The sequence below is a fragment of the Vipera ursinii genome, assembly GCF_947247035.1.
Source record: "Vipera ursinii genome assembly, chromosome: 11".
NCBI classification, from domain to species: domain Eukaryota; kingdom Metazoa; phylum Chordata; class Lepidosauria; order Squamata; family Viperidae; genus Vipera; species Vipera ursinii.
The window spans coordinates 12,560,389-12,579,893 of NC_139524.1; the positions used below are offsets into that span (position 1 = coordinate 12,560,389).

The following is a 19,505-nucleotide window of genomic DNA, read 5'->3' on the forward strand; positions in this document are numbered from 1 at the left end:
AATTAGATTTGGGAGAAACCCAGCAAAATTGTTTTTTTTTTTGTTTGTTAATAAAATTGTTAAATTAATTGCTTAATGGTTAAGGTGCTAGAAACCAGGAGACAGTGAATGCTAGTTCTGACAGGCACGAAAGCTGGTTGGGTGACTTTAGGCCAGTCTTTTTCTTTCAGCCCAACCCACCTCACAGGGTCGTTGTGGAGAAAATAGGAGGAGGAAAGAGTAATGGGTAGGTTCCCGGCCTTGAGTTACTTGTAAAATAATAAAGGCAAGATAAAAATCTAATCGATCAATCAATTGAAGTTGATTATTTAACCGTATGCAAACTGTTGCTAGTTAATATTTTATTTAATGTCTGGAGTGAGCAGAGTAATGTAACTGAACAACAGAGAAAGCAGCCCCTGGTTCTGGCAAGCTGGCCTGCTGATGCCAGAATCCATTACTTAAATCAGGGGTCTTCAAACTTGGCCCTTTTATGACTTGTGGACTTCGACTCCCAGAATTCCTCAGCCAGCATGCTGGCTGAGGAATTCTGGGAGTCGAAGTCCACAAGTCATAAAAGGGCCCAGTTTGAAGACCCCTGACTTAAATGCAATGGGTGGGATCAGCTTCTTCTCTATGCTTGTTAAAGATGATTTTGAACGGTCGTTACTACAGTCCAATTTTACTACAGCAAAGATACTTTAGCCAAGAATAAGCAAGTAGAGAGAATGTTACAGGAGTGGAACTACTCAACATTCGTCCTCAAGTGGAATGTAACAACGCTTAAGCAAAGCCCAAACATTTAGGATTGTGGGGTACCTGGCAGAGCTCTGAGTGTGCCTCAGTTCACAGTTCCCAAATGTTGCAATTTTTTTCTTCCTATTGTGGGAAGTCAGCCCCCCACCCCACCCAAGAAGGAAATATTAAAAGGGCAGAATATTATATTTGCTCAAAGGATCTTAAAGAAGCAGAAAAGCATACCCAGTTTTTCTTAATAGCCCCACGTCTCCCTCCCGCAAGCAGAAACCAGCTCTGTAGAAATGCAGATGTAATAATCCATTCAGGAAGGTTGCAGTCCTCCAGCTAGAAGCTTAGGAAGACAAAGACACCTAAAATCTACATACCCCACACAAACTCTAGGACAGGACATAATAAGATTAACCCCCACATGCCAAAGGGGCAGATTCAGACTCAGGTCAAAGTAGACGACACAGGGAATACAAAGCCTCAAACAGGAACAGGAAACAACTCCAAAAAAAAGCCCAAGAGGGTATAAAAACCCACTCCCTACATGCGCTCTCTCTCTCTCTCTCTCTCTCTTCTCTTCCAGTGTCATCTTTCTGTCTGGCTCTCCTCTTGAATAAACTGCAACCTTCTTTCTAAAGCAGTCGCCATGTTGTTTATTCCCAGTTTGGACTGAACCCTGATGAAGACTTTTCCTTCAGACATTGGAACATATCAGGTCATTCATTTCAGCCAGGTTCAACTCCACACCAGAGTTTGTCTTTTGAGGAGTTCCTTTCGCTCCCGATTTCAGATATTTCTCTTTGCTGGGGAGGACCTGGATGTACTGATCGTTGCCACTGGTGGGCTGATCACTGCTCGATTCAGGAGAGATGGAATCGGACTCTGTGGGAGACGGAGACGGCTTGGACGTGGCTTTGCCAGGGTGTTCTGGATAAGTCTGGTCAAATTCAATATTCTTCAGGTGTATCTTTCGGTGGGGGTGGGGGCCTCTGCCATAAGTCAAACCGAAACCATCTTCCCAAGACTTGTAGCGCATTTTCGCTAGGGACCTGCTTGGCAGAGCCTGGTTGTCGGTCCACTCCCCAATGTAGAAGCGAGGGAGGGCTCGGAGGTCTGACAGGGACCGCGGGCGGTGATGAGTCTGCTTAGTGACGCCTCTTCTGTACCCTTCTTCTTCTTCCTCCTCCTCAGTGTAATGAGGTGAGTAGGCCCTGCGGGGTGTTCGAACCACATATCTTCGGATGTGACGTGGATATAACTCCACAAAGTCCCCTGTCTCATCCATCCGGATGTTCCTTGGCGGCCGGGTTGTGGCACGGAGGATTTTTTTGCGGGGCTGATGCTCGTTGACAATGTAGTACTTGGCTGTGTGAGCTCTGTGGCCCACAAAAGGGGGACCCCCGGGGGCCCCATGAGATTCCGGCTTCATTTTCCTGAACAAGGGTTCGGAATGAGCATCTTCCATGCGTTTCTTCATCCTTACAGGAGTATAGACTTTGGCTTTGCAGAGTTCGCTAGCACTCCCATGCATGGTGTTTGGGTATCTGAGAAAGAAAGAGAGGGTCAGGATGGCTAAGTGGTTTGGTCTAGTGGTTAAGACATCAGGCCGTAGGTTCTAGTTCCACCTTAGTCATGAAAGCCAGCTGGGCGACTATGGGCCAATTACTAGGAGACGGTGAGTTCTAGCCCCACCTTAGTCATGAAAGCCAGCTGGGTGACTATGGGCCAATCACTAGGAGACAGTGAGTTCTAGTCCCACCTTAGTCATGGAAGCCGGCTGGATGGCTATGGGCCAATCACTAGGAGACGGTGAGTTCTAGTCCCACATGAAAGCCACCTGGGTAACTTTGGCCAGTCACTCTCTCTGGTTTCTTTAGTTTCTGGGAAGGGTCTTACCTGTTGATTGAAGGTTCTGTTCTAGGCTTTGCCATCTCAGGAATAGGAGGTGTTGGAGTGACAGGTATTGGTGCTACAGGTGTTGGAACACCTGGATTATCTTTTGCTGGGGATGGGCCCACTGCTTTCAGTATTTCAGGGGGTGGTACCGATTGAGATATTGTCTGTATTTGGCTGGGTTTGGGAGACTCAAAGTTCACTACACTGCCATTTTTCCTAGGGGTTGAGGAGCGAGCTGAAGACTCCAGACTGATGACGTCAGTCTCCTGTTCGGGCCGCTTGCCATTTCCTTCTACGTTTTGGATTCTAGCTAAAAAATAAAATTTAGGGGGGGGGGAAATCAGTCATTGCTTCCCATCATCAGCTGGAACTGATCAATGGCGTAGCACATATTTTATCGAAAGCACAACCTTAGTAACTCAACCAGCATCCTCCAGCTGAATTTGCCCATCATGTTAAAATGTGACGTGCTTTAATCCTGGCTTGTTAAACAAGAATCAGAAGCTGGATTCACACATCATCCTAAACCATAAATCATGACATCCCAACATTACAAGCTATAACCGAAGTAAAACGAAGTATGGTTTTAAGGCACGGTTAAATTCAAAACTCAGTGAGTTGCCCAAAGTTCTTGAATTCTGGTTGTAGCTCTGTCCTGGAGTTTCAAAAGCTGATTCTCTAATTAATGCATTGGTCTGAAATTTGTCACAATCTTCTTCTGGTTCTTTCTGCAGCAGGTAAACACGGCTAGGCTAGTCTCCATATGTTTCATTTGACAGCTTTTGCTTTCAATTATTATTGCATTTCGCGAAAAAGAGGACCGAACATAACAGTCCAATGAGGCCGAGCACCTTAAGGAAGTATTTGCTCACCTGCTGCCATTTTGACCACTTTTTTCTTGTCTTCAGTTCTTTCCTACAACAGATACCAAATTAACTGGTTAAAAGTTCAGCCTTATCTAATACTTCTGTTGAAAAACAAAACATTGCGCTCAGACATCAAATAAAGTTTGTGGGTATAAAAGCTATCTGTACCTGCTACCCACCCGTTGATTCATTTTTTTCTCTCTGGTAAGAATTAATTTTATTTTTTTAAAAAATACCAAAAACGTGGTATGAGCATTTTAGTCAGCACTTACAGTTTGGATCTGCATCCTTAGTTGGCTGTTGGTGAATTTTAATGACCTCGCAATACTCTGCAGGTAATATATTAGCATGCTGGGGGGGCGGAATATCAGGAGGAAAAAATATCAGTAGAGATGTCTTTGATTTACATCACATTAAATTAAAAGAACTGAATAAACATAACTTCAATAATTTGTTTCCATAATAAGGAGATTTCTTCCCTGCAACTGGCCACCTCGGGGACCACCTGCTGCCGGCATCGACTCCCCTCCGCCCTGTGCGTTCCCACAGAGAGGGCCTCCTCAGGGTGCCGCCAGTCAGGGAATGTCGACTGGTGGCCCCCAGGGGGAGGGCCTTCTCTGTGGGGGCTCCGGCATTATGGAATCAACTGCCGGTGGAGCTCCGGATGGCACCAGACCTCCGAACTTTCCGTCGGGGCCTGAAGACCCACCTGTTCGAATTAGCTGGCCTGGCCTGATGGGGGATTATGGGTTTTTAATTGTTTTTAATTTGTACCACTGTTTTATTGGGCATGGGTTTAATTCCTTTTTTAATTTTTGTATTCTCTTTTTGATATATGCCCTGTGAACCGCCCTGAGTCCCTACCAAGGAGAAGGGCGGTATATAAATCAAATAAACTATAACTATAACTATAACCTTGTTTGGATTTAGAAGCTAAGCCAGGGCAGACCTGATGAATACTTAGAAGGCACTAGTCATAAACCCAACATAAGTAAAGGTAAAGGTTCCCCCACACATGCGTGCTAGTCATTTCCAACTCTAGGGGCCGGTGCTCATCTCCGTTTCAAAGCCGAAGAGCCAGCGCTTGTCCGAGGACGTCTCCGTGGTCATGTGGCCGGCATGACTAGACGCCAAAGGCGCACGGAACGCTGTTACCTTCCCACCGTAGCGGTCCCTATTTTTCTACTTGCATTTTTACGTGCTTTCAAACTGCTAGGTTGGCAGAAGCTGGGACGAGTAACAGGCGCTCACTCTGTTACGCAGCACTCAGGATTCGACCCGCCAAACTGCCAGCCTTCTGATCAACAAGCTCAGCGTCCTAACCCACTGAGCCACCGCGTCCCTTAAACCCAACATATTAGCTATCTAAATGCAGAGGTCTTTTTCAATATTATTATCTCTTAGCCTCTTCCATTTGCTGGCTAAAATGGAAGTTCTCCCAGGATAATGACATGGCCAGATTCTCCTGGACACAGAGCTTGGAGTCCACTTGAAATACTGACCATCAAATCAAATAAAAGTGTTTAGACTTACAAGAGTAATAATAAAGCTGGAAGGACCACCACAGGACTACTGATATAAGCCATCACAGAGTTAAACCAAGGAGGGAAGTCGTTTCGAATAGTTTCAGACACAATGTCATAGATTTTTTCTTGCCCACTAGAAGGAAAATATTCAGTTGTTGTCTCAGAAAATCGGCAGCATTTAAAACATTTCAGAATAATTTTCTGTTCACAGCCAAGCTCTGAGCTAGATATGTTAGGAAGAATGGGGGGAAATGACCACTAGTTGAGCAAGCTGGAGGGATAAAGTCCATACATGGATAGACGACAAGTTTCCTCTTAAACAACTTGGGATTAAAATCTTTTCAAGCTGAACTCAAGGCTTCTTATCTACCTCCACTTTGAGGAAAGATGACCTGTGACCTTCCACCTGTTGCTGAACCTCAATTCTCAGAAGACCGTGAAAAAGTCAGTGGAGTGGCGTAGATCAGCAACCTGATCAGCAGCCTATCGCAGTTCAACCCAGTTCTTTACTTTCCAATATTGTTTATTTTTATGGTATGTGTTCCTCATTTTATGACAATGATGCATAAAAGACACACGTGGAGCTATCTAATTATGAAAAATCAGGACACCACAACCACAGTATCTATCTTCCAATAGCATTATTTGTGGAATGAGCTCTGATTTTGTAGATGTTTTTTTGTTGGTTTTTTTTTAAATTAACACAAAGTAGCTCTGTTAGTAGAATATTACTTGGCATATTAAGTGAAGCAAAGCCAGTATCCACTTACCTAAATGGGCCACAGTTTAGAGATGGCTTGTAGCGAGCAATTGCAAAGATGGTTGGCAGCATACACAGAAAGAGCATAAACAACAGCATAGCTAAGTAGAAGTTGTTAGATCTGAAAAGAAAGCTCTCATTGTTACATAAAGCATTACATATCCTTGCTTCTCTAGTAATCCAAGGCCTTTAAAATCCCAACTACAAGGCCAAGTGCCACATTTGTTGGTAATATTATTAATATTATTATCAGTAGTAAACATTTTTATAGTGTGCAATACCTTAGTAGGTTTATAGATACAAGGATATGTTATTACAGATAAAATATAGATATATTTTCCATTTACTTAACCCTATTTGATCTTCCTTCTCTAAAAGAATGCAAGGGTTCAAATTTTAGCCCTGGCTTTCTAAAAGCATCACACAAACATTCATTTGCTAGAACCACAACAAAAAAAGGTGGAGAAATAACTTCAACATTGCAACGTGGCAAAGTTCCATATTTTATCTTCCAGTCACTGTTTTTAAGATGCTGGCAAAGCTTTCTGTAGCCCCACGCAGTAATTTGGAGGAGAGAAACTCACAAGGGGAGCTAGGTATATTTAGGCTATCAAAGGGAAGGGTTGGGGGATAATTGTCTTCCAAGAGTTGAGGGGCTGTCACAAAGAAGAGGGGATTGACTTATTCTCCAAAGCACCAGAGGGCAGGACAAGAAGTCATGGGTGGAAGCTTATATAAGAGAGATCCAACTTAGAAATAAGGAGAAATTTTCTGACACTGAGAACAATTAATCGGGACAGCTTGCCTCCCAGAGTTGTGGGTGCTCTTATCACTGGAGGTTTTGAAAAATAGAACGGACAACTATTTGATCAGGATGATATAAGGTCTCCTTCCTCAAGCAGGGGGTTGGACTAGAAGACCTCTGAGATTCCTTCCAGCCTTACAGTATGATTCTATGTTCTATCAGTACACTCAGTAAGTTTTAACTATTAGGTTTAAAAAGCCAAGTCAAATTAAACCAAACTCATATATCTAATCTATTCGATTTTTTGATCCTTAGGTGTTTGTTTTGTTTTTATGTTCACAGACAATTGTGAAAACAACTGCCAGAGCTTGTGTTTTGCTGTTTCTGTGGCGATACATGTGAAGTAACCAACCTTGAAGCTCGGAAGACTTGCTGATGAGGGACATTGCAGGTCAACACTGCCCAGCTTCTTAGGTACATCAGCCCAATCAGCTTCAGGACGTTGAATGCAGGGAGGCAAGGAGAAAAGAAGGCTCCCATCCTAGGAATGGGAACAACCAGAGCCCACTCATCAATGTTCTTAATTTGGGAAGTAGACTATTAATGAACAAGCTTCTTCTTGCTTCAGTCGGAATGGGTTTGGTTATTTATGAGTTTGGCCAACAGGAAGAAATGAATTTGGCCATCACCCTTATGAGTAGAGATTAACAGCATGATTAACACTAGACAAGGGGTAGGCAACCTTGGCTCTTTTATGACTCGTGGACTTCAACTCCCAGAATTCCTGAGCCAGCTATGCTAGACCAACCATCAAATAAGCAGTGCCCCGGTGAAGGAACTACTAATGCAGACAAGCTAACAGTATACAACTCTTAGTAAACAATTTCCCTTTTGGGAATGCAGTTACTGGTCTGCGGTTCAAAGGCAATATGGCTGTAAGTTCCTCAAAAATGAACTATCACTAAGGTAAACAGAATGAAGTTAATTTGTTACCAGATCATCCCTTGATTGTAGACCAAATGCAGGACATTCTCTGCTATTTTAAATTCCCCATATTCCGGCTGCAAAGTAAGGAACAAAAACAATTAAAAAGATTTAGTAGCAAATTCTTTTTAAAGAGATACATGTGGGGCAGTGTTTCTTACATTTCCCCCCCCTCTCTGCTCCCTTTGCCACTCTTAAAAATTATGCAGGACGAAAGAGCTTCTGTGTGCATGGGTTATATTTATCAATATTTATTGTATTACAAATTCTGATGTCTTTGCTGCTACTATCACTTCTCATGATTGTTTATTTATTTATTTATTAGTTGAATTTATATACTGCCCTATTCCCGAAGGACTCAGGGTGGTTCACAGGGCAATTAAAACAGTACAAAAAAGAATAAAATAGAATTAAATTAGTACAAGCCCACAATTCCTAATAACAATAAAATTAAAATTTTAAAATTAATTTAATATAATTTAATTAAATACTTGAAGGGATTTAAATGTTTTATTATTTTTCAACATAGGCTGGCAAATAATTTTAGTTTTGCAGGTCCCCCTGAGAGGGTCTCAGGGGGATTTCAGAGGTCCTCTGTCCAGACTTTAAGAAATACTGATTTAAAGCATTAAAGATCTGCTCTCCAGTTACTGGTTCAGATCAAATTTAGATGGAACACTGCCCTCTATTGGTTGAAAGTATTATGGATCGATCCTTGCACCACTCACTGAAAGCAATGAAGAAGGAAGATTTCAAAAAGGCTCCTACCTCCATGGAATATGCTCCAATTTATACTTTTTTATTTATTTGTTTGAACCTATACTCACAAACTTGTTTTCCAGATCCCAGCACCAGCAGTCACTTAAGTACCGGACAAAAAGACCACGGAAAAAATCAATCAGGAGGATGCTAGCTACAGTGAACAGCATATCGATAATTGACAATTTCAACATCTCCTGAAACAAAACACAATGCAATGACCAACAGTAACACTTAAAAAAAACCACACACGCACGCACATCAAAACGTGCATTACTACCTAGGCATTTAACACTGAAATGTGTAACATATTTGTAAGTGGAGTATTCATAAAAAAAAATAAGCAGCATCCTTGCTACTTTAGAAACAGCAGAAGCAATAATATTAAGGATGGGAAGGCAGGTCTCCATTGATCCTCCTGCCAAACATTTCTTCAGTTCTGCTGCCATCGACGGAAAAAGAAAACAGCTCGGATAAGGATGAGACCTACTTGACCAACATAGGTCTCCCAGCATTGACTTTGGTGACTTTCGCCGTTGGCGTCGTAAGGTGCTGTATTGTTGAATTCAACCCGGCGAGCGTAGCTATGGGTGTGATTCTCATATAGAAGGAAAGTGCCATTCTTAATCATTCGCATATTTGGAATTGGGGTTGAAAAGTTGTGCTCCAGGACGGTTTTTGCTGCTAAGAAGGTGGTGGTACCCATGTTGTTGCTTCCATTTTTATGAACCTCCATCTTCTGAAATCATATATTGAAATGAAAACTCAGAAAGTGGGTCTTTCCACTTTCCCAGTCCCGTTTAAAGCTTTTAAGTCACAGTTTGCAGCCTCAAGAATACTTGGACTTTGCCAAAAAGTAGGTAATAGACCAGGGGTGTCAAACTCACAATGTCATGTGACGTTTCACAACTTTTTTTCCATTGCCAGCAATGGAATGGGTGTGGTTTCGGCATGACGTATCCGGCCTGTGGGATGGAAGTTTGACACCCCTGTAATAGAGCCTGGAGTCTCTCTCCTGCTCAACAATTGCTGCTTAATTATAATTGCCAGTGTGTCAAGAGAAAAAAATATTTAAAACATTTAAATTAAATCAAAACAAGTTTAGTTCTTATTATGAGTGTACTTAACTTTGTCTTTCCAATATCACTTTTTGAAATGTAATCACAACAGCCAAAACATCCCTGGTTAGGGGATAGAGACAATTAATTGAATATTGTATTATTCTTATCTATTACTTCTTTTTTTCCCTACAGTAATGCAGCTTATGCTTGTATGTCAAGTTTGTTAATAGTGTGGATTGAATTTCTGTTATAAAGCCATTCTTATATTCCAACCCACATGAGATAACATTCTGAGATAACAGTTTTATCACTATTACAAATAAAAGGGGAAGGCAAAAAAATGAGAGCATTAACACTTTATCATTTTTACAATGAAATACTGAAGAGTTAAAGGTAAAGGTAAAGGTTCCCCCGCACATGTGTGCTAGTCGTTTCCGACTCTAGGGGCCGGTGCTCATCTCCGTTTGAAAGCCGAAGAGCCAGCGCTTGTCTGAGGACGTCTCCGTGGTCATGTGGCCGGCATGACTAGACGCCAAAGGCGCACGGAACGCTGTTACCTTCCCACCGGAGTGGTCCCTATTTTTCTACTTGCATTTTTACGTGCTTTCGAACTGCTAGGTTGGCAGAAGCTGGGACGAGTAACAGGCGCTCACTCTGTTACGCGGCACTCGGGATTCGACCCGCCAAACTGCCGACCTTCCGATCGACAAGCTCAGCGTCCTAACCCACTGAGCCACCGCGTCCCTTACAGTTACAGATGTGTAATTCTGCCTCAACTGTGTGCTGAAGCGTTTCAGTTCACCAAAATCCCTACTTGTCTCATGGGGATTATTGCAAAGCACTGAGATCATCTTGCTAGCCAAAATGATAAAGATTTACAACTTACAGCAAAGCTCATGCTATCCACTTTATCCAGAAGTGCAATGATCAAGCTGTAGAGATTTCCCAAATATAAGACCAACACTCTGGAAAACAACCACAACAACCAAGAAACAAAAATTGGGAAATGATTTTTTCACTGGAAGTCCACCCCATTCCATCTGTCCCTTCAGGTGGAAATGATTGAGGCCATTTTTATTCTGCTAAGTCAGGGGTCTTCAAACTTAGCCCTTTTATGACTTGTGGGCTTCAACTCCCAGAATTCCTCAGCCAGGCTGGCTGAGGAATTCTGGGAGTTGAAGCCCACAAGTCATAAAAGGGCCAAGTTTGAAGACCCCTGTGCTAAGTGGATGTGATGCAGATGATGTCTCACACCTGGCAAGCTGGAAGCGGAGTGTAGTTCTGGGGTGATACATCTCCAAAGCGGCTATCAGTTCAAAGGCAGACGGTGCAAGCATGGTAATCAGGGAGACAACCACGCTAACCTGGAAACAAGAGAAGAATGTCTTATTTTCAGGATGGGGGCGGGAAAGCGCTTGATTTTTATGCAATTATTAAACCATCACGCATATCAGAATACAGCTCTTTACTGGAACTTCATCCTTGACGGATTATGTGACACAACTCAAAAATGCACGCGACTGAGCAATCCCAGGCACAAACACTTGCCATCGAAGCATTTTGAAAGATTTTTAATTTTTGTATCTTGTTTTTATTATGTATTGCCCTGTTCACCGCCCTGAGTCCTTCGGGAGAAGGGCGGTATACAAATTAAATTAATAAATAATAAATAAATAAAATACAGTCAGGTTTCAGTTTATTCATTGGCTTGAAAGTCTAACACCAAGTAAGTTGGTATCAAAATGGAAATGGAATGAAGTTTCTGCCGTGGCCCTTTCAGGAGGATGGAGAACAAGCATCTGAAAACACAGGCACATAGAGTGTGTGTCCAGTATGTTATCGTCATTATGATGGCTCATAAACAGCCATTATAGATAGCTCAGTTGAAGAGGAAAAGGATCGCTTTGGCTCATATCTCATATTGGAAAAGGAGTCTGAAGCTAAGAAAACGTGCTCTCACCTCATTCTTTTCCCACAAGCTCAGCTCTTTCTTCGTCCTTTCCAACTTCTGCGATCGATCCACGACAAAATAAATGATGTAAATACTTCCCGCCAGGGAGAGAAGGACCAAGATGTTTGCAATTATTCTTAAGCTTATTGTCACTGCTCTGAATATGGAGAGGAAGCAGAAAAGAAGATTCAGATCATTTCAGGAGTTTATATTTATTATTTATTTTATTTATTAAATTTTTATACCGCCCTTCTCCCGAAGGACTCAGGGCGGTGTAACAGGGCAATAAATATCAAAAGTGTAAATACAAAAGTTAAAAAAGAGATTTAAAAAAAATTAAATAATTATGCCCAAGAATACAATACTAAAAATGTGTTAAGAACTTATTTAAATCCAACCCCAAACCCATCAGACCAGGCCAGATTGTTCAAATAGATAGGTTTTTAAATCACGCCGGAAGGAGCGCAGGTCGGGGGCCATCCGGAGCTCAACCGGAAGGCGGTTCCACAGGTCTGGCGCACCCACAGAGAACGCCCTCCCCCTGGGGGCCACCAATCGGCATTCTTTGATTGGAGGCACCCTGAGGAGGCCCTCTCTGTGGGAGCGCACTGGATGGAGGGAAGTTGATGGCGGCAGCAGGTGCTGCCGTAGGTAATCCGGACCCATGCCATGTAGGGCTTTGTAGGTCATAACCAACAGTTATGACCTATAACAGTTTAAGAGACGGATCTGGCTTCTGGTCTTTCCCCGATCAGTCGTACTGTATATCACTAGAGCAGGGGTCGGCAACCTCGGCTCTTTTATGACTCGTGGACTTCAACTCCCAGAATTCCTAGCCAGCTAGGAATTCTGGGAGTTGAAGTCCACGAGTCATAAAAGAGCCGAGGTTGCCGACCCCTGCACTAGAGGGGAAAAATTATATGCATACGTACAGGTTTGTGCTCTTTTTCTTTTCCTGCTCTTCCAGTATAGCTTCCTTAAAAGAAACAAAGGCAAAATAGCCTATAAATAAATATAATATAAATATAAATAATATAAATATAAATAAATGAGCCTTGGTGGAGCAGTGGGCTAATGCCTCCTTAAGTAACACCAGCTGCCTGCAATTAGGGCAGGTTCGAGTCCCACCAGGCTCAAGGTTGACTCAGCCTTCCATCCTTCCCAGGTAGGTAAAATGAGGACCCAGATTGTTGGGGGCAATTAAGCTGACTTTGTAATAATGCTGCTTGGGGTGTGTGTGAAAACCCTAATAAGCAGGCATATACATAGAATGAAGGCTACTGCTAAGCTTGTAAGCCGCCCTGAGTCTTCGGAGAAGGGCGGGATATAAATGGAATTAAAATAAAAAATAAATAAATAAATAAATTATACTTATAATATAAATATACAGGCCCCGAAGCTGTCCACTCCAACAAAACTTTTGTGTGACTTATGGTCAATATCCTTCTAATGACTCTACACAATACAACGTCATGGTATTTTTGTTTGTCTACTGTGTTGCAGGCACCGGTTCTCTTCCGCTTGGATGTTGATTAGCTTACCCTGATGCTGTTCACTATGGCAGCGGACTTGCTCTCTGCAGCTTCAGGGTTGCCAATTAAATAGTCCCAAGCACAAAACACTCGCCAGCAAAAGGTGTAGTTTTCATCAGAAGCACTAGCAAGGCTCATTCTGGAATTTTTGGCCATCCTGGAAAATAACCATCAAATGACCCCATACATTGTTATCCTTCAGACCAGGGATGATGATGAGGAGGAGGATGAGAGGAGGATGATAACAACAACAACAACAACAATAATGTTGGAAGGGACCTTGGAGGTCATCTAGTCCAACCCCCTGCTCAGGCAGGAAACCCTATACCATTTCAGACAAAATGGCTGTCCAGTCTCTTCTTAAAAACCTCCAGTGTTGGAGCATTCACCACTTCTGGAGGCAGGTTGTTTCACTGGCTAATTGTCTTCACTGTCAGGAAATTTCTCCTTACTTCTAGGTTGCTTCTCTCCTTGATTAGTTTTCATCCGTTGCTTCTTGTCCTGCTTTCAGGTGCTTTGGAGAATAGCATGACTCCCTCTTCTTTGGGGCAGCCCCTGAGATGCTGGAACACTGCTATCATGTCCCCCCTCATTCTTCTCTTCATTAAACTAGACATACCCAATCCCAGCAACCGTTCCTTATATGTTTTAGCCTCCAGTCCCCTGATCATCTTTGTTGCTCTTCTCTGTACTCTTTCTAGAGTCTCAACATTTTTTACATCGTGATGACCAAAGCTGGATGCAGTATTCCAAGTGTGGCCTTACCAAGGCATTGTAAAGTAGTATTAACACTTCACGGGACCTTGATTCTATCCCTCTGTTAAGGCAGCCTAGCACTGTGTTCGCTTGAAGGACTCTGACTGAGGTATCTCAACCTACTCCTAATTCTAGCTAATATAACTGCAGTCAGTACACACTTCCATTATGTTTAGCCCATTTTTATTTGGGATTTTGTTTTGTTTTTTTGCTATTTTGCCTAACTAAGAGAACTGAAGAACTTAAATTGCTGTAGGTCATTTAATGACTTTGAGTTCATGAAGGTATTACATTTTGGTTTAGGCAAGCTCCTTTGTCTTTCAGTTTGTTTGCTTCCAGTTCCTAATGAACAAACTGGATAAAGTTGAATAATTTATGTATTTTTTTAAAAAATAGGTGGTTGCCATGAAAAGAGCCACCTTACTTTTTCAACAGAATGATAAAACTGTAGGCAAACACCGCCATTCCGACAAGGAAGTAGGCAAGGGGCAGTCGGTAACCAGCACTCCCAATTTTCCTCGTCTGCCCATAGTATCCATAGAACAAAACGGAATACTGAAGGTAACCCTACAGAAATAGAAATAACATAGTTATCCATAACACTTCTATCTAAGAAGTGTGTGTGTGTGTGTGTGTGTGTGTGTGTGTGTGCGCACACGCGCGCATGTGTCTACTAGGGAAGATTTTCTGCTTACCCCCAAAGACCAGATGGTATCCAGGTCCTGTGCAGAATGAAACTGATCACTGGGGATCCGCTTGTTGGGAGTACTTCCAAAAGCATCTCCAGCCAAGATCTGTAAAAAAAACCAAGTCTGGAAATTAGGTAGGTAGATGGACGGGTAGATTTTACAGTACTTGCACACCACCCAGGTCATATAGAAAATAGTTTATTGAATTAGTCTCCAGACCATTTCAAGTATCCGGCTCATATGACACCATGTATGATGTCCTCAAGTCCCTTCAAGATACTTTGAGACATTTTAGGGTCTTCAGCCAAGGTCAAATGGTCCGCTCTTGGTCTAAAACAATCTAAAAGCATCACTTACTTCTGGCAAAACCACAAAGGCTCCTGTCATTATAGTGAGAACAATGTTGATGCCAAACAGCCATCGCAAAAAGATAAAGTAAGAGGCAACCCCTGAGCCAAAGTGACCTAAACACAAAGAAACAAATCATATCAGGCCTCCAAAGTCTTCAAGGAAAGATGTTTTCAGCTTTTGCCAGTAGGCAGACAGTGCTGGAGACAAAGGAATTTTCAACAAGAGGCCATTTCAGCTCCCACACTGAAAAACAACCCTTCCGAGCTTCAGTCCATCTGATCTCCAGAAATGGGGGGAACCCAGCTACTTTTCCTGACATGATCAATGTAGTCATTTCAACTCTAGCAAGGAGACGCAGTCCTGCAAGTAACACAAAGCCAAAGAATATTGGATAATCATGACGCTGATACCATGCTTACTAGTAAACAATCAGTATTTCATCTTATCCTACATAGACAATCATAAATGGTTTCTACCTCAGCCCTTTGCATGCTTATTTAAAGTAAGTCTTACTGATTTGGATGGAATTTACTCTGATAAAGCATGCGTAGGATCATAGCTCCAAAATGAAATAGATTTGTCTTAAAATCTGACGTATGACAAAGTAATGGAAACTGGATTTGAATTAGCTCAACAAAAACCTCCCAGTTCCTAGCATTTTCTTTTTAATTCAATGTTTTGAATTTTTCAAGACACGTATACTTACTTTCAATTTTCTTGATTCTCATTTCCCAAGGAATAAAGATGACCATGAAGTTATATGCAAGCCTAATAAATTTTCTCCATAGCTAGAAAAGCAAAATAGCCACACACACTTAGAACACACATACAGTCTATAATGCATTGCATTGCTGATTTTCTGTTATTTTCTTCCTGTAATTCACTATTATTTTACTTAATATATTTGCTTTAGTAATCATGTTCTTGAAATATTTTTATCTTGTATATAAGTAATATTTTAATTCTGTAATTTTCACAGAACTTTAATATTGAAATATAAAACAAGATATAGAGCAGCTACAGTAATTAACTTTGCCATTGAATTGAGTCTATATAATATTGTATTTCTGAACCAAAACACAAGCAGAAAAATCAGTTTTCCTTTTACTGTGTGTTTCTCCAACTTTTCCAGGTAGTTTGCAAATTCCATTGATTAATATCTATGCTTTGGCATTCAAATGTTGGTGGATGTGTTCTAAACCAACTCAATACATAAATAATCTATTCTGCAATAGCTGCTGTTGGAAGTATTTTAATTAAAGAAAGAATGGTCCAAAGGCTCAAACTTCAGAAAGCCTTCTGACTCAAAACCAATAACGCAACCATTTCAGCAAGCCAAATGAAACAGTTCAGCCTTGCAAAGGCTTTGGATGATAGATAGTTGGTGTTCAAATGCTATACTGTATAATATTCACAATAGGTGAACTTTCCCCAATGAATCTTTCTCTGATAGAACCATTAAAGGTAGGAAGCCTTGCCAGGAAAGGAAAGGAGATCTGTAAACAGTATTTCTCAATTTCACTGAGATGACAATGATATCATTGGAAATATGTCTCTCTGTAAATAGAAATGCTAGGCTCATTTTCATGAAAAGTGAGCTCTGGAGCTTTTAATGAAAACCAGACCAACCTCTGCTCCAGCAGCTTGATAGCCTCTTGTCCGAGTCAGCCGACCTTCGTACTTCAATACAATCTCTTTAGCTTGTCTGCCAAGGGAAGAAAGTGGTGGGTTTTTGATGACCCAAATCTCATTATAGGTCTGGTTCCGGCCATTCCCTTTTCATAAACAACATTAAACAAATGGCACCAAGTAGTGGGACTTTCTGCAGCCAAAGGCACTTTGCCCTTGTTATCCTTATAAAAAATGGGAGACTCTTAATGTTCCTTCCTTTAGAAAAATCACAGGGAAAGGGAAGGTTACCAGTCAGCAGTTACAGATGCTTTATTGTGTGTTGTGGAACTACCAACCCTTACAACTGTGGACCAGAGAAGAGAGCAAGGGGGGATAAAACATAAGGAGTCCACCACCCAGTCTCCAGACTTTCAGGAAAATCACAAGGAAGGACAGAGCTGAGCTGTGTGAGGTGATCATTTATTTCATCTATATTTTTATAAGACCACCCAGTTCACAATGGATGCAGAGCAGCTAACTTGCAATGCCCATGAAAGCAAATTAAAAGAAGACTGCACCACACAGCACAGGTATTGAACTAGAACATAAGAGACCCAGCTTCGAGATAAGAGCCTTGGTGGAGCAGTGGGCTAATGCCTCCTTCAGTAACACCAGCTGCCTGCAATTAGTGCAGGTTCGAGTCCCACCAGGCTCAAGGTTGACTCAGCCTTCCATCCTTCCCAGGTAGGTAAAATGAGGACCCAGATTGTTGGGGGCAATTAAGCTGACTTTGTAATAATGCCGCTTTGGGGGGGCGAAAGCCCTAATAAGCAGGCATATACATAGAATGAAGGCTATTGCTAAGCACATTGATTTGTGCTTAGATTGTAAGCCGCCCTGAGTCTTCGGAGAAGGACGGGATATAAATGGGATTAAAAAAAACAGTCCCCACTCAGCCCAAAAACGGCCCTTGGTGACTATGGGCCAAACCTTTCCTCTCAGCCCAAGAGCCAGGGTGGTACAGGGGTGGAGCTGTTGGAGAGGGGAGACCCTAGTTCTAATCCCCCTTCAGCCATAGAAGCTGCCTGGAGGACTGAAGGCCAACCACTTTATCTTTATTTTACTGAATATTAGGTAGCTCGTATCTTTTTATTATTATTATTATTATTATTATTATTATTATTATTATTATTATTATTATTATTATTATTATTATTATTATTATTATTATCCAAAGCCATGTACTGGAACTTGGCCTGGTCTGCGATTGTGACAAAGCTGATTGATTGGGAATGTTCTGCTCTCTTGACCATAGAAGGATGGAAAGACCAAGAAGTAGGCTTTCATACCAAGACCAGACAAACTTCACCCTGTCAGTCAGGAGAGACTTTCAGTAAGTGAAATGCCTAAAGAAAAGAAGGACCAAGGGTGACCTGATAGCAGTGCTCCAATATCTAAGGGGCTACCACAAAGAAGAGGGTGGTCAACCTATTTTCCAAGCACCAGAGGAAAGGCAAGATGCAATGGATGGAAACTAATCAAGAAGAGAACCAATCTAGAACTAGGGAGAAAAATTGTTGGTGAAGGAAAGAATAGACAAAAAAGTGAGTACTTATATAGGCTACCTTTCATTTTTGGAGAAAGGGTTGGCTATAAATCTGACAGATACATAACCTGCGGCTCAGATACCTTTTTCTCCAAGGAGATGCAATCACTGAACATGACCACTGGCTTTGCAATCTTAAAACAATTGTTTCACACTGGTCATTCTCCACAAGTCACCCCGTTACCTCAATGCTCGGAGTTTTTGCCTCATGGGCCATGGCCTGCAACGAATGTTGGACATAATTTCCTTCTGAAATTGTATGTTCTGGAAGATCTGTTCCGGATCATTGCTGTCGACCTTCTCATCCCCATTATCTTCATCTGAGTTGCTAAAAATAGCCCGACCCCACAAGAAACACACATAAATGAAACCACGATCGATACTTCTCTCAGAAACAGTCACAAAAACACAGATTTGCTTATTTGCCTAGCTTACAATTTCAGTGCCAAAGCCAGTCCATGTATTTTACTCCAAACTGCCACTGGCTTAGGAGGAAAGCTTACATAGTTATTATTTGTACCCAAAGAGTCTGATTTTCCTTCTCTTACCTATGTGTGAATCTATGCCAAGCAAATCATGAACGTGGGTGATATTGCTCCATTAAACAAACCCAAATACTTGGTTTAATTCTGCTTCAAATTTCAAAGCTGAGAAATTTCATACGGCTAAAGTCCAATATCAGCACGGACCTGCTGCATGTTTAATTACAAGGTCTCTCTTCTTACCCACCTGAACGGCATTATCAGATATTTGCTATCCAGAGCTGTCCATCAATAGTTGTGCTGAAGTGGGAATTCTGACAGGTGATATTTGCCTTGCCAAGGCAATAGAAAAACAGCATCTGAAGAAGTCTTTCCCTTGTACCATGTTTCAGCTGGTTGATTGAATAGAACAGAAAATCAATTCCTCACCTGTGGGGTGGTTCCGGATAGGTGTAGATGCTGGCATGTCGCTTCACAGTTTTCAATCTCTTGCAGGTTCTTGCATTTTTCGCAGCTGAACTGCCACCTCCAAATGACATCTTAGAACTTTATGATTTTTTTTTAAAGAGTAGCCAAGTTGCAGGAAGCTGGGGAAAGATGATTAGAAACCAGATATAAAGAGAGTTATAAACTGATAGATGTTGAAGTGGAGTCTGTTTCCATCCTTGTCTGCATCAGACACTCCTAGGTCTGAGAAATATCAGAAAGCTCAGAATACGTACATAGTCTTAAAGGCACAGCACATCAAAGCTGTAGCACTGTAGCATGCCTCTCCCACATATCCAAGGGGGGGGAATGGAATCGGTTTTGGTATAGTTAGCTGCAATCCTAAATTATTGTAGCAGAAATCAGCTGATCATAGCCTACTTTATGATATGCATTTAACTCTAATCAAATAATGGAGATAGTCCAAGCGCACGAAGCAATCAATTCTGATGATGATTAATGTTTTAGAACAGAAAGATTACACCAATATAGCTTTACTGGATTACATCAGGGTTTTGTAAACTGGACAGCTCATTATGGAAATGGATCAAAGTAACCAACTGGATTTGATTTCTTTGTAACCTGCAGGGATTCTTCAATGCACATAGAAAATTGTTAAAAATCTAGAGGAGGGATAACAAATAAGCACATAATGGAAGACCCTCCAATAAAGCTGGTGAGCTACAAGCAAGCTCTATGCAGATGTTCAACTGTCTTG

At 41.7% G+C, this 19,505-nt stretch overlaps 1 protein-coding gene across 1 annotated transcript; it reads right to left on the reverse strand.

Moving 5' to 3' along the window:
• Nucleotides 1-1,420: 1,420 nt before the first annotated feature.
• On the reverse strand, nucleotides 1,421-18,840 carry TMC3 (transmembrane channel like 3; the record flags this gene model as incomplete). Its single annotated transcript, XM_083371739.1, has 22 exons — nucleotides 1,421-2,270; nucleotides 2,623-2,932; nucleotides 3,495-3,537; nucleotides 3,761-3,839; nucleotides 5,022-5,147; nucleotides 5,785-5,895; nucleotides 6,932-7,060; nucleotides 7,513-7,580; nucleotides 8,331-8,459; nucleotides 8,753-9,001; nucleotides 10,210-10,288; nucleotides 10,578-10,687; nucleotides 11,284-11,431; nucleotides 12,207-12,250; nucleotides 12,816-12,963; nucleotides 13,987-14,129; nucleotides 14,258-14,356; nucleotides 14,609-14,715; nucleotides 15,309-15,390; nucleotides 16,232-16,307; nucleotides 18,004-18,147; nucleotides 18,731-18,840. 22 exons carry the CDS (start codon nucleotides 18,838-18,840, stop codon nucleotides 1,421-1,423), a joined length of 3,384 nt encoding a protein of 1,127 aa, XP_083227865.1.
• Nucleotides 18,841-19,505: the final 665 nt, after the last annotated feature.